General features: G+C 48.4%; 1 protein-coding gene across 2 annotated transcripts; it reads left to right on the forward strand.

Annotated features, from left to right (window-relative positions):
- The first annotated feature begins 1027 nt into the window (after positions 1 to 1027).
- On the forward strand, positions 1028 to 7268 carry ZBTB12 (zinc finger and BTB domain containing 12). 2 transcript variants are annotated; one of them, XM_033141691.1, is made up of 3 exons: positions 1028 to 1222; positions 3359 to 3950; positions 5983 to 7268. In XM_033141691.1, the coding sequence occupies exons 2-3, from the start codon at positions 3454 to 3456 to the stop codon at positions 7001 to 7003; spliced, it is 1518 nt and encodes a 505-aa protein (XP_032997582.1). In that variant the 5' UTR covers positions 1028 to 1222; positions 3359 to 3453; the 3' UTR covers positions 7004 to 7268. The 2 variants fall into 2 exon arrangements, with proteins under 2 accessions (XP_032997582.1, XP_032997583.1); XM_033141692.1 differs by lacking the exon at positions 1028 to 1222 and adding an exon at positions 1301 to 1354.
- The last annotated feature ends 6012 nt before the right edge of the window (positions 7269 to 13280 follow it).

Consider the following 13280-nt stretch of genomic DNA (forward strand, 5'->3'; position numbering starts at 1 on the left):
CACCCTTTTTTAAGTTTCTGGTTTGGTTGTTGTCTTGATTACCGCTGTTAATTTTGCCAATTCCAGATACTCACTTAGCTTATTTTGCCTGTCTGCCTTTATTGGTATCATATCCCCTTCCCAGTTCCTGGCAATTAACATTCTGGCAGAGGTTTGTGGCATATAGGAACACCTTTTTTCTTGTCGTTGGGGATATCAGTTGTCAAGATGCCCAGCAGAAATGCTTCAGGTTTTTTCTCGAATGTTATCCTGAACTTTTATTTAAAATTCATCATACACTGTGCTGCAATTTTTTAAAACTTTTCTCACAACTCCATATGTGGTACATTGTTCCTTCCCCCTGGTTATACCTCCAGCAAATATTTGATTTGTACAATATCTTAGCTAATTCACTGGGGCGGTCATGTACCACCTGTGCAACATTTTCATGAAATTTTCTTTTATTGTGTAGCAGGCTGTAAATTTTATATCTTTTTGCCATAGTCGCAATGCAAGCTATTATTATTATTATTATTATTATTATTATTATTATTATTATTATTATTATTATTATTATATACTACAACTAATAATAATAATAATAATGTTTGCGCTTTGAGAAACTGCTCAAATCCTAAAATAAACGCAAAACATTTATCGAAAGTTCCTAAGCGATAGAATACAACGAAAGCCCGCCTGGGCGAGGAGCGGCATCCGGGGCCGCTTATAGGAGGCGGCAACGTGGCTCAAGCGCCGCTCCCTGGAAGCCCAAAGGAACCCGTCGCCAACCACGAAGCCTCCTGTTTCCAGGAGGGCAGGGATTGGTTGCCAAGGTGACCCGGGGGGGGGGCCGGCCGGAACCTCGCTCCTCCCGCCAGCCTCCTTTCGCGTCGCGCGTTTATGACGCCACGGGCCTTAAAGGGGAAGAGGGAGAGGATTTCCCCCCCTCCCACCTCTTAAAGCGCCCGCGAAGGGGATTAGCAACTTGTCCCACCGTGCAGTGAAGTTGTTCCTTTTCCTCTTTCTTACGCTTCCCCCCCCTCCCCCAACACGCCGCCCCTCATTGGCTTTTTTATTTTATTTCCCCCCTTCCTTATGTGGAGGACTAATATTCCTCCCCTTTCCCCTGCCGCCTGGCCCTTTAAGGAGGCCCCTTTAATTCCTTTCTCTGGCTTTTGCCTCCTTGTTTGGCCATTCGGGGCCCACCCCTTCTCCTCCAAGAGAGGGGGAGCAAGGCTGCAAGGTGAGGAGGGGAAAGGGGAAGGAGGGGGGGGCCTGGGAAACTCAGAGGTTGCGGGGGGGGGCGGGCGAAGGGTGCCTCTTTGCCGCTTGCTCGCGAGGAAGAAAAGGAGCGTGCAAAAGGGGGCAAAGGAGGGTAAGCAAAAGAGGAGGAGGAGGAGGAGGGTGGGGATGGTATTGTCTGCTCCCGGCTGTGAATGGGAAGTGGGGAAGACTTGCAAAAAAAAAAAAGAGAGGGGTGGGGGGTGGGGGAGAAAGAAAGAAAGAGAGAGAGAGAGAGAAAGTGCTCCTTTGCACTTGCTTGCTAGGAAAGGGGGTGTGTGAAAAGAGCGGGCGGGGCAGGCGGTGGGCGTTTCGAAAACGTGCAGAAAGGCGCTTTTTCTTCTTCTTCTTCTTCTTTGGGAAAATTTTTAATAGGAGAAAATGCACGCGCTGCTTGTATTATTGCGCGATGCCGCACGCGGGAGCGTGGGAAGCTTTATCCCTTGCCAAAACAAAACAAAAAAAAAACCACCGCCACCGGGGTGCAAAGGAGGAGCAGCGTCGGTGAGCCTCAGTCGCCTTAGCTCGCATCACCACGCTGGATGGGTGTGAACGGGAGAGCTGCTGGGAAGGAGGGGGGGGAAGGTCGGCAGGTCGTTTCACACATTGCGTGTAGGTAGGAGATTGCAGCGTTTGCTTGTAGGTGCCTCGGCGACCCGTTAGCTTTGGAGAAACGCACCCACCCACATAACGACCCGCATAGAGTTTAATCACTTTCTCTCTCCCCCCCCCCCCAAATCGCTCACGTGCTTTCTCTGTGCAAAACTTGAATGCAGCAAACAGCATTTTTTAAAAAACAACAACAACAACAACACAACATTTGTGGAGTTAATTGCATCTCTCTGCTTGCACGTGCATCTATTTCACAATGCGTTCATGTGCTGGAAAGCCCGGTTGAGCTGCTGGTTCCCAGCAAATGGAACTCTCTTTGAACACACGGTTCAGCCATCTTATGGGCTGAAAGATGAGATTGACGTGTAAGCGTAAGTTTCCTAAATCACAGTGGTGACGGACCTGCATCTGCGCCTCTCTTTTTCGGTATAGGAAATGCGTAACGTGTGAGCTAAGATTTGGAAAGGGAGGCCAGATAAATGGGTGTTTCTGTACTGGTGCACTGATCTCGAAAGAGGAAGTTAAAGCAAATGATGAACATCTTCATATGCAGAACTGCCTTTTTTTGTCAGCTTCAGCTGATTTGCTAGCTGAGACGTTATCTGGAGAAAACCGATCTGGCCTCATATTCGCTTTCACCCTGGTTACATCCAGATTAGACTACTTCATGTGCTCTGCGTGGGGCTGCCATTAAAGGCAGCTTGAAAATTCACGCATCACCTGGCTGCTTGGCAGGCCAGTCGATTGGAGCATATAGCACAAATTCTGTACTGGTCTTTCCAGGCCCAGTTGAAAGTGCTGGTAGTCCCATTTAAAGCTCTAAATGAGTTGGGACCCAGGTTACCTGAAGAGCTGCTTGCATCTTGGTCCTTTGTAAGCTGGCTTTTCCAGGTTGTAGAATTGTCCAACTTCCCAACCACCTGCTGCTCACGGCACGCCATAAAACAGGGTGTCCTACAGGACTGGCAGGAGCTGAGCCGGCCCAGGATCTGCTCCATCCCAAATCCATTGCTGTCATTTGGCTGATGTAGCCTGGAGCAGGCTTTTGCCCAAACCTTGCACCCCGATTGGTATAGGTACCTCACAATTTATCTTACCTATGTTCTATATCAGGGTGTGCGTAGCCGTTCTCTGCAGATCTTGCCAGACTACAACTCCCATCATCTTTGATGGTTGGCCATCCTGGCTGAGGCTGATGGGAGTTGGAGTCCCCACAACACCCGAAGGTTGGCTATCCCTGTTAACGTGATATCAATTGCTGCCAGTTGCTGGAAATTGCAGGAGGGGAGAGTGGCTGTTGTGCTCAGGTCCTGCGTGCTGGTTTCCCACCGGCATCTGTTCAGCCACTGTGAGAACAGGATGCTGGTCTAGAAGGGCCATTGGCTTGAATCCAGAAGTCTCTTCTCATGTTCCTAATTGCCTCTTGACCCAAAGGCTGTTGATCCTTCAATATTGCAGTACCACATTTTCCTCTCTTTGTTTTCAGTGTCTCAGCCTCCTGCCCTCCTGGGCCTGCCTCTTCCGTGTCTTCCTTCCCTCTCCACGCACAGCCTGACCCTCTTCTCCCTCCTGTGAGGACTGATGGCATCTGGCGTTGAGCTTCTTCGCTTCCAGCTCCCCGGCCACGAGGCGGCCACCCTTCGCAACATGAACCAGCTCCGCTCGGAGGAGCGCTTCTGCGATGTCACCATCGTGGCCGACAGCCTCAAGTTCCGCGGCCACAAGGTCATCCTGGCTGCCTGCTCCCCTTTCCTGAGGGACCAGTTCCTCCTCAACCCTTCCTCCGAGCTCCAGGTGTCCCTTATGCACAGCGCCAAGATCGTGGCTGACCTGCTCCTCTCCTGCTACACCGGCGCCCTGGAGTTTGCCGTCAGAGACATCGTCAACTACCTGACAGCCGCCAGCTACCTGCAGATGGAGCACGTGGTGGAGAAGTGCCGGAATGCCCTGTCTCAGTTCATCGAGCCCAAAATCAGCCTCAAGGAAGACTCAGCAAAGTACGGAGGCCACCGAAGGTCGAAGTCCCCTAGCGTAGTGGGCTGCTCCACCTCGTCCCGCAAAGAACACTCACGCAAGAGGTTTGCTGAAGAATCTGCTTTCATCTGATCCTTGCCCCCCCCTCCCAAAAAAGTCCGCAAAAATAATCGGTCCACTTGAGCTCACATTACCCGCCTTAATCAAGTTCCTTCCTGAAAGAAGAAATAAAATAAAATAAAAAAAGAAAACCAACTTTGGGGAAAATTTCCCTGCCTGGTCGCCTGGAGGTGATTTCTTGCCCACCACAGGTGACCAAGGCAAGCGGTTTAATGATAATATTTGGTGGAATTTGTTTAAATGTGCAGTAAGGAATGCTTTGGGTAAGTAAGGCAATAGCACCATTTTCTGGTAGCCAGTGAAATAAGCACAGCATCTGCTTTGATTTTAAATTAATCTGAGCTAATTAACTTGTTTTGACTAAACAAACACCTGTTCACCTGCTCAGGATCATCAATAGTAAGCGGGCAAGTTTTCCAGTGCTCTTAATTCCAGCCTCTAGATATGGGAGATGTTCGATAGCACAGCGGTGGAGCATGGTTTTTCTTTTTTTATAATAATTTTTATTAGGTTTTTTAATTAAAACATACATAAACAAAAACACAACTAACACAAAAAATACATACTAACAAAAACACTAACATATTACTTCGCTAAAAATATAATCTTTCCTCACATCATCTCAGGACTTCCTCCTATCTCCTCCTCCTGCGTCCTTTGAGAATACCTTTTATGTAACTTCCCAAACTTCTTCCTATTCTAATCTTTACACTAATATCAATTCTATCCCATACCTCTTAACATTATAATTACATTGTCTAATAATTGACTTTTATCTTATCTTAATCCTTAACATCTACGACTTATCTTATCCTCAGATTATATCTAACTTTCAATCATACAATGATCTTTCAAATACAATTTAAAATTCTTCCACTCTTTTTCCACCGCGTCGTCTCTCTGGTCACAGAGTTTCCCGGTCATTTCTGCAAGCTCCATATAGTCCATCATTTTCATCTGCCATTCTTCTATTGTTGGTAGTTCTGTCTTCCAGTTTTTAGCTATCAAAACCCTAGCTGCTGTTGTGGCATACAAAAACAAGTTTCTGTCACTTTTGGCAATGTCCTGGCCTAGGATGCCCAGTAAAAAGGCCTCTGGTTTCTTTTTAAATGTGTTTTTCAACACTTTTTAAATTTCATTATATATCTTCTCCCAGAAGTCTTTCACCTTAGGGCACGTCCACCACATATGGAAGAAGGTTTTTCTGTGTGGGATGTTTTGCATTTAGCGATCTGACTTCGTGACCTAGAAGTAGTGCTGGGAATTGCCCTCTGCCCAAGACCTTGGAGAAATGCAGCCAATTACTGGAAGGTGAAGGGCCCTGCATGAGTGGCAGGGTAAGGAGGTTCTCCCAGGGTGTGAGGCTAGAGGAAGAGGGGGAAGCTCCCAGGTAAGAATAAGGATTAAGATATAGTTGCAACAGAGGGCCTGGTGTTTGTTTTGTATTCTTCTCATTCTTTATTCTCTTGTTTATTCTTGATTCTTTCCTGTTATGTTGAAAATTCATGATAAAATTTGATTTTAAAAAGAGAAATTCAGCCAATCAGAACCATTGGCCTCAAATCCCTCTGACTGTACCATGCCTGGCAAGCTGTGCCTGATGAGAGTTAATAGTCCCAGCAACATCTGAAGGGCCAGAGGTTCCCCACCCAAGGCTAGATCAGCCAACAGTCCAATGCATGTACAGTCGTACCTTGGTTTTCGAACAGCTTAGTTCTCGAACGTTTTGGCTTCCGAATGCCGCAAACCCAGAAATGAGTGTTCCGGTTTGCGAACTGTTTTTGGAAGCCGAATGTCCGACGGGGCTTCCACAGCTTCTGATTGGCTGCAGGAGCTACCTGCAGCCAATCAAAAGCTGCGCTCTGGTTTCCGAACGTTTTGGAAGTTGAACGGAATTCCGGAACAGATTCCATTCGACTCCCAAGGTACGACTGTATAAGGGATTCCTCGTGATTCCACGATGATTCTCTGCCACCGTTGCACTAATTTGTTTCTGCGTGTCTTTGTGGCTGGCAGGTCCATGCCGCGGCCCATCAAGCTGGAGTTCCCGATGGAGGAAGATCTGGAGATGAAGGCGGAGGACGAGGACGAGGAGCAGGACGACGACTACGGGGACGACGACGCCGTCTCCGACATCTGCATCGTGAAAGTGGAGTCCGCCCTGGAGGTGGCGCAGCGGCAGAAGAAGCAGCAGCAGGCAGGCACCACGTGGAACAAAGATATGTCCCCGCAGCAGAGCTGGAGCAAAGAACCTTCCCCCCAGCAAGCTTGGGGCAAAGAGTCTTCTCCGCCACCCGGCTGGAACGAGGACGTGTCCGGAGACCAGGAAGAACCTCAGGTCAACTCGACGGTGGCGGAGGCCATGGGCTCCCCTCCGGAGTCGACGCCAGAGAAGTCCCAGCAGGGGGTGGTGAAGGCTTCCTACAGCCTCTCGGAGGACGCTGAGGGCGAAGGCCTTCTGATCATCCCCGGCGGAGGCTACTTGGAGGAGACCAGCGAGGCGGCGGCTGTTGCGGCAGAATGCCAGAGCAGCGGCGGAGGGATGGGGCTGGTGCTGGCTGGACTGAGCGGGCGCCCTTTCTCCACCTTCCCTTCGGCAGGGAGAGGCGGCGGCTCAGGGACGCCGGGGGGAGGCGGTGGCGGCTCGCGGATAATCCGCTGCACCAAGTGCGAGGAGGTGTTCCAGGGGGTGGAGAAGCTGGTCTTCCACATGCGGGCGCACCACTTCATCTTCATGTGCCCCCGCTGCGGCAAGCAGTTCAACCACAGCAGCAACCTCAACCGGCACATGAACGTCCACCGCGGCGTCAAGTCGCACTCGTGCACCATCTGCGGCAAGTGCTTCACCCAGAAGTCCACGCTGCACGACCACATGAACCTCCACAGCGGCGAGAGGCCGTACCGCTGCTCCTACTGCGACGTCCGCTTCGCGCACAAGCCCGCCATACGGCGCCACCTCAAGGAGCAGCACGGGAAGACCACGGCCGAGAACGTCATGGAGGCCAGCGTGACCGAGATCAACGTCCTCATTCGCTGAGGGAGGAGGAGGAGGAGGAAGAGGCGGAGTCACGGCAGCAGGAAGTGGAAAGGGAGGGGACTCCTGAGCTCCAAGGGAGGGAAGCGGGGGTGTAGTGGTTAGAATGTGGGGGCTACGAGCCAGGAACCCCTTGAGGGTTGTTTTTTTTGCGGGGTAGGGACTAGGTTTAGTGTCTTAGTTTGCTAGAGGGATGGATTTCCTGGATTATTTGGAAGGGAACGAGGGTGGGCAGGGATAGAGGAATTAGAGAAGCGTAAATGTTGCTCCTGGGTTGCCTGGGAGGTGTGGGGAGGGGGTCTAGTTAGTCAGGGGAGGGAGCTGTGAGGATACCGGATTGTTTGGGTCTGTCCTCTTCTTCCACAGTGCCCCATCCCTCTGTCCTTTGTGCCCAGTTACCAGAAACCACTACCTCTTTTATAGCCCGGACCTATCTCAGCAGCCAAAGAACTACTTTAAAAGGCCATGGAAGAAACAACACGGTGTTTGTAGGGAGGGTGAATTGCATCAAGAGACAGCAAGCGCTGCCCTAAGCCTGTCCCCCTTTGTCCTTCAGTAGCTACGCGGAGCTGGGTGGGTGGGTGGGTGCAAATTCACCCAGGAGCCTGCAGAGGGGACCTAGATGTGGCCCTAAGCCTCCCGGTGACTGTAGCTGTGACAGGGATGTTGGCAGCGATCTTGTTCTCCCATGTCAATTCGCCGCGAGAGCCAGAGCCCTACACAAACAAACACACACACACAAAAGTCTCTACTGTGTAGTTTGACTTCAGAAACCGGTTAGTCTTGGGGCACATTTTGATCCAAATACTGAGAAGCCAGTAACTCTGTGGGGAACTGCCGGAGGGGCGGCGGGACGGCAAGTCTTGAGTGTATTCTGCACCGTGTTAAGTATGGAATCTCAATGTTCAATACTTTAAACAAACAAGGAAGTTGCTAGTCTTTATGGCTGTGAACGTATGTTTGGAATCTGATAGCAGCAGTGACAGGGACACAGGTGGTGCCGTGGTCTAAACCACTGAGCCTAGGGCTTGCCAACCAGAAGGTCAGCGAGATGAGCACCGCAACCCCAGAGTCGTTCACGACTGGACTTAACTGCCAGGGGTACCCTAGCAGCAGTGACAGGAAGCTGGAAGAGCACCAGGAGGCAGGACTTCCTCTGATCAGAGAGTGGATTTCCAGGGCAGACCTCCTCGCTCCTTTTGATGACTAGCAGCAGCAAAAAAAATAAACGAATGATGCAAAAATAAACCATACTTTGTATACGTCTGCTCAGGTCACAAGGTCTGGCTTTCCTTGGTGCAAAATGTGGATTGACCGCTACTTCTTTTTTCAAAGCACAGAGAATAGACAACGCTGCGAAGAAGGAAACCTTTATAAGCCAAATGTGAGATACAGTCGTACCTTAGTTTTCAAACAGCCTAGTTCTCGAATGTTTTGGCTCCCGGACAATCGAAACCCAGAAGTGACTGTTCAAAGTTTGCAAACTATTTTTGGAAGCCGGACGTCCGACGGGGCTTCCGCGGCTTCAGATTGGCTGCAGGAACTTCCTGCAGCCAATCAGAAGCTGCGATTTGGAAGTTGAATGCTTTGGAAGCCGAAAGGACTTCCGGAACGGATTCCGTTCGACTTCCAAGGTACGACTGTATTGGCTAATGCAGGGATGGGAAAACTTGAGGCTTGTGGGATCTCCTCTTTTAAAAAAGGAGGTAGGATCCCAAAGTCCACTGACCAGAGCCAGATGTAAAATACAGTGGTAGCTCTACTTACGAACGTGATCCGTTTCGGGGTGCCATTCGCACCCCGAGAAGTCCATAAGTAGAGCGCCGCTACTGCATGTGCGCAAAAAGTGCTGCTGCACATGCGTGAAGCGTGCAAATCGTTTCTGTGCATGCACGAAGCACGCAGATTGTTTCCGCACGTGCACGCGCAGCGAACTCGGAAGTAAACACTTCCGGGTTTGCCACATTCGTAACCTGAAAAGCCGCAACGTGAAGCAAACGTAACACGAGGTGTGACTGTAATGGATCTGAGCAAGAAGCCAGTTAGGAACGTACAAAGATCCCTCCTGGATCAGGCCAATGACCCATCTGCCTCAGCATCCTTCTCTCACAGTGGCCAACTGCATGCTGGCCCCCATGAGCCATACATTGGGATGCAATGACCTGCGTATACAAGTGGGTTGCCAGAATCCCTCCTTACTCCTGCTAAGATCCCTTTATAGAAATGCAGTAGGAGGAAGAGAGCTGTCTGTCTCCAGCTCAGCACCAGATTTAGGGCATTGCAGGCAGTTCCTCTGCCCAGGGCACCGAGCCGAGGTGTGTGTGTGTATGCAAAATTGTGAAGATCCATAACTGAGAAGATGCATTTTGGGGGCGCCAAATTTTATGAAAGGTGACCAAAGTCTGCCCCTGCCAGGCTAGTAAAACATTTTTCAGGCCAGTAGCTTTTGTGTTAGCAATGAAGGCGAGTCATGTGGCATACTAAGAACAAGTGCCAAATAAATGCAAAGATACTGTTATATTTTTTTGTGGCTTTGGTCCGGAAAAGGGCAAGCAAGGCACATTTATAGGTGTCCTTCCAAGGCCAGGCCAATACATTTTGCTGCCTGAGGCAAAGCAGTGTAGGTTGCTACCCCTCACCCCCAAATAAAGGTACATAATACCCAAGGCTATCAGCCAAGTTATTTTGGCATTTGAGGCTGAAAATCCCCCATACATCTCTTCCTCCACCTTGGCAGTAAAAAAAACCCCTCAATGGTAATGAAGTCAATTGATAACAACCTGTTAGCTTTTCATGACACCCGAAGTCTGCTACCTCACTGTCTAACAGTAGGGCTGGCCCTGAATACATGGGAAGTTGCCTTATAGCGAGTGAGACTGCTGGTTCACCGATCTCAATACTATCAACGTTGTTTGTTTGCCAGGAAAGGAGACTGAGGATGTTCTTTCCCTTATCTGGATATGCCTGAGATTGAACCCGGGAACTTCTGCACGCCAAGCAGATATTCCGCTACTCAGATGTGGCCATTCTTTGTTTCAACGTCTAGGGAGCATTATTCGGCCCTGCGTGTGTTTTGTGCTAAATTATATATACGCACACGTACACACACGTGTGTGTATATATAATGTCAACATTCTGAGCTGTGGAAAGTTGGATCTTGCAACCTGTATGGGATGTGCACGGGTATCACTGCTTATATTTGATCATTCATTCTGCTAGTGGATAACTTGAGGTGGGGATTCTTGGGGGTGGAGCCCGGCACAGAGTCCTTAATGCCAAACTGCTGCTCTGGTTTCTGAGATCTCAGAAAGCACTGTTCACTTTCAAGCATGTCACAGCTTTGAGGACTAGAAAATTTCCTTTTCAAAACCCGTAACAGGAACTGAAATTCTCAGGACACTGCATTCTGTACATGGTACCAAAATGCCAAGTTGCGTGCGGGATACTCAACGGTTCTTGAATCTGTCCCAGAGGCAATGGGAGGTGGTGAATTGTCTCCTTGAGGTGGTATTGGCTCTGATCCCCATGACCCTTAACTAGTGTCTTTTTCTCATTAAAACTTTTTTTTCTAAAAATAAATCAATAAAAGAAACTATAATTTTGTTGTTGTTGTTACCTGTTTCACCGGAGGGCGGGAAGCCCTAATTGTAAAAAAAAAAGGGGGGGGAGCATAAATTATTCTCAGCTCTGCATCTCCAACATACGTTCGCTAGGCTTTTGTACATTTTGGAGAGTCTAGCCGGTGTTAAATACCATCTGTATGGGATAAATACAAAAGGTACTTGGAGACTAAAACACCCAGATGGATCTCCCCATTTGAGGCAGTTGCGCTTAAAAAAAAGAACAACGATAAAAAAGAGTGGATTTCATACAATTCTTTATTAACAGAAAAAGAAGGGAAATTAGAACTGAAAAAATATGAGGAGATTAAAGACTATCTTTCGAGTTGGCTGGATTATTTCCAAATTAATGAAATGTTTAAACGAGACAAAGTGGTTGGATTCGCAGAAGAACCCTCCAAATTTGAAAAAGAATTTTTAAATAGTAATAACAGGCTAATCTCCCGAATGTATAAGATCTTGCTGGAACATGAAGTAATGGACGAAATGGTAACAGCCTCAATGACCAAATGGGCTCAAGATGTGGGTCACTCAATTATGCTTGAGGAATGGGAAAAGCTTTGGCAAGTCAATTTAAGATTTACGGCAAATTATAATATAAGAGAGAACATGTTGAAAATGGAAGCATAAATTATTAAATTCAGGGAGCATTGGGGTGTATGTATGCATCAGGGACTTGGGAAACATGTGAGAAAAAGCGGGGTTGGGTTCCCTTTCAACTGTACAATTCTATGAGGTACAGTCGTACCTTGGAAGTCGAATGGAATCCGTTCTGGAAGTCTGTTCGACTTCGAAAACATTCAGAAACCAAGGCATGGCTTCCGATTGGCTGCAGGAAACTCCTGCAGCCAATTGGAAGCTGCAGAAGCCGTGTCGGATGTTCGGGTTCCAAAGAACGTTCGCAAACCAGAAGACTTCCGGGTTTGTGGCGTTTGGGAGCCAAAACGTTCAACCCGCAAGGCATTTGGGATCCAAAGTACGACTGTATAAGAACAAAGGTCCATTTATCCATGCCAAATTCCTGTAGAAAGCTTATAAGCAGGGCCTGAATGGGGCAGCTTTCTTTTTATTAGCCGGTAAAGAGGCAACTCTCTAAAAACCCACCTGGGCCCAGAAGAACATGACAACTACCTCCTGGGTGCAAATATCCCCTCCGTAGGCAAGGCGCCTGAGAAGGTGGTGGCTGTTTAACTTCAGACGCTCTTCGACGAAATGGATAATCTCGGTCCATTTCAGTTGGGTTTCTACCATAGGTTGGAATTGAAATAAACTCTGCCACTCTGACCGATGATTTGTGTTGTGAAAGGGACTGGTGCTTGATTTCTCTGGCTTCTGATACTATTGCTCTCTTGTTGGACTGACTCCAGCTGCTGGTACTTGGAGGCACCATGTTAAAATTATGTCACCTTTACCTGCGGGACCAGTATCAGAAGCTGGTATGGTTGGGGGGGACTGCTGCCAGCTCAGATCCATAATGCTTGAGTTGTGGGGTTCCCCCAGGGTCCATCTTGCCCCTCATGCTGTTGAATATCCGCATGAAGCTGTGTGGCGAGGTCATCAAATGTTTTGGAGCTGGATGTCGCCATCCTGTGGATAATGCCAGCTCTTTGGTCTCCATATTGCTGAAATCAAGCAAGGCTTTGACAAACGTAGATGCGCTGATGGGCTGGATGAGATTCAGTAGGCCACAACTGAATCCAACAAAATTGAGGCGCTCTGCACTGGTGATTCTTAAGAGCCAGGAGTTGGGCACCCAGTTCCTGATGGGGGGGGGAGATAGCCCTCTGCTTGAAAGTGCAGGTGTCTGAAAGTGGTGTTTCCTGAAGCACAAGCAACTTCAGCATCAAGGAGTACCTTTTTCATAGCTACACTTGGCTCACCAGACAAAGTTGTCCTTCCTGTAGGGTTGCCATATTTCAAAAAGTAAAAGCCAGGAGGACGCCCTGAAACTTGTTGAGCTTTTTTTTTTTAGGAGACCCCCCCACAAGTTGTTGAGCCAAAACGCATGGTTTTTCAATAGAAAATTCTCTCCAGTAGCACCTTAGAGACCAACTGAGTTTGTTCTTGGTATGAACTTTCGTGTGCATGTATCTGAAGAAGTGTGCATGCACACGAAAGCTCATACCAAGAACAAACTCAGTTGGTCTCTAAGGTGCTACTGGAAAGAATTTTCTATTTTGTTTCCACTATGGCAGACCAACACGGCTACCCACCTGCATGGTTTTTCAGTTTACTTGCCTAAGATTCAAGACGTAGTGCTGCCTTTCACAAAATTCACCCCCGACGTCAATTCTGGGAAATCCGGACATATAGCAGACCTAACAAAGGCCCTGACTCCTGACTAGATTACTAGAACGTACTTTGTGTGGTGTTGCCCTTGAGAATGGTTTGAAAGCTTCAGCTAGTGCAAAATGCTAGCTGATAATGCAGTGTTATCGCTCTGGTCTTGAGAGAACTGCACAGGCTAACAATTTGCTGCAGCAAAAAGAAAAAGGGAAAGAAAAGAGAGCTAATGGTGTATCGACAGAAGAACAGTGCCCAGCTCAAGGGAAGTATGGGTAATAGTACCATTACTATTCTGCCTTGGTCAGACCACACCTAGAGTACTTTGTCCAGTTCTGGGCAGTGTGGTGTAGTGGTTAAGAGTGGTAGACTCGTAA

The sequence above is a fragment of the Lacerta agilis genome, chromosome 2 (genome assembly GCF_009819535.1).
Source record: "Lacerta agilis isolate rLacAgi1 chromosome 2, rLacAgi1.pri, whole genome shotgun sequence".
Lineage (NCBI taxonomy): Eukaryota > Metazoa > Chordata > Lepidosauria > Squamata > Lacertidae > Lacerta > Lacerta agilis.

Bases quoted from the DNA above. Each gene is read 5' to 3' on its own strand.
- ZBTB12 (XM_033141691.1), top strand. From the start codon at position 3,454: ATGGCATCTGGCGTTGAGCTTCTTCGCTTCCAGCTCCCCGGCCACGAG. The intron at 3,951-5,982 runs GTTTGCTGAAGA...TGTGGCTGGCAG, and splicing joins AAAGAACACTCACGCAAGAG to GTCCATGCCGCGGCCCATCA.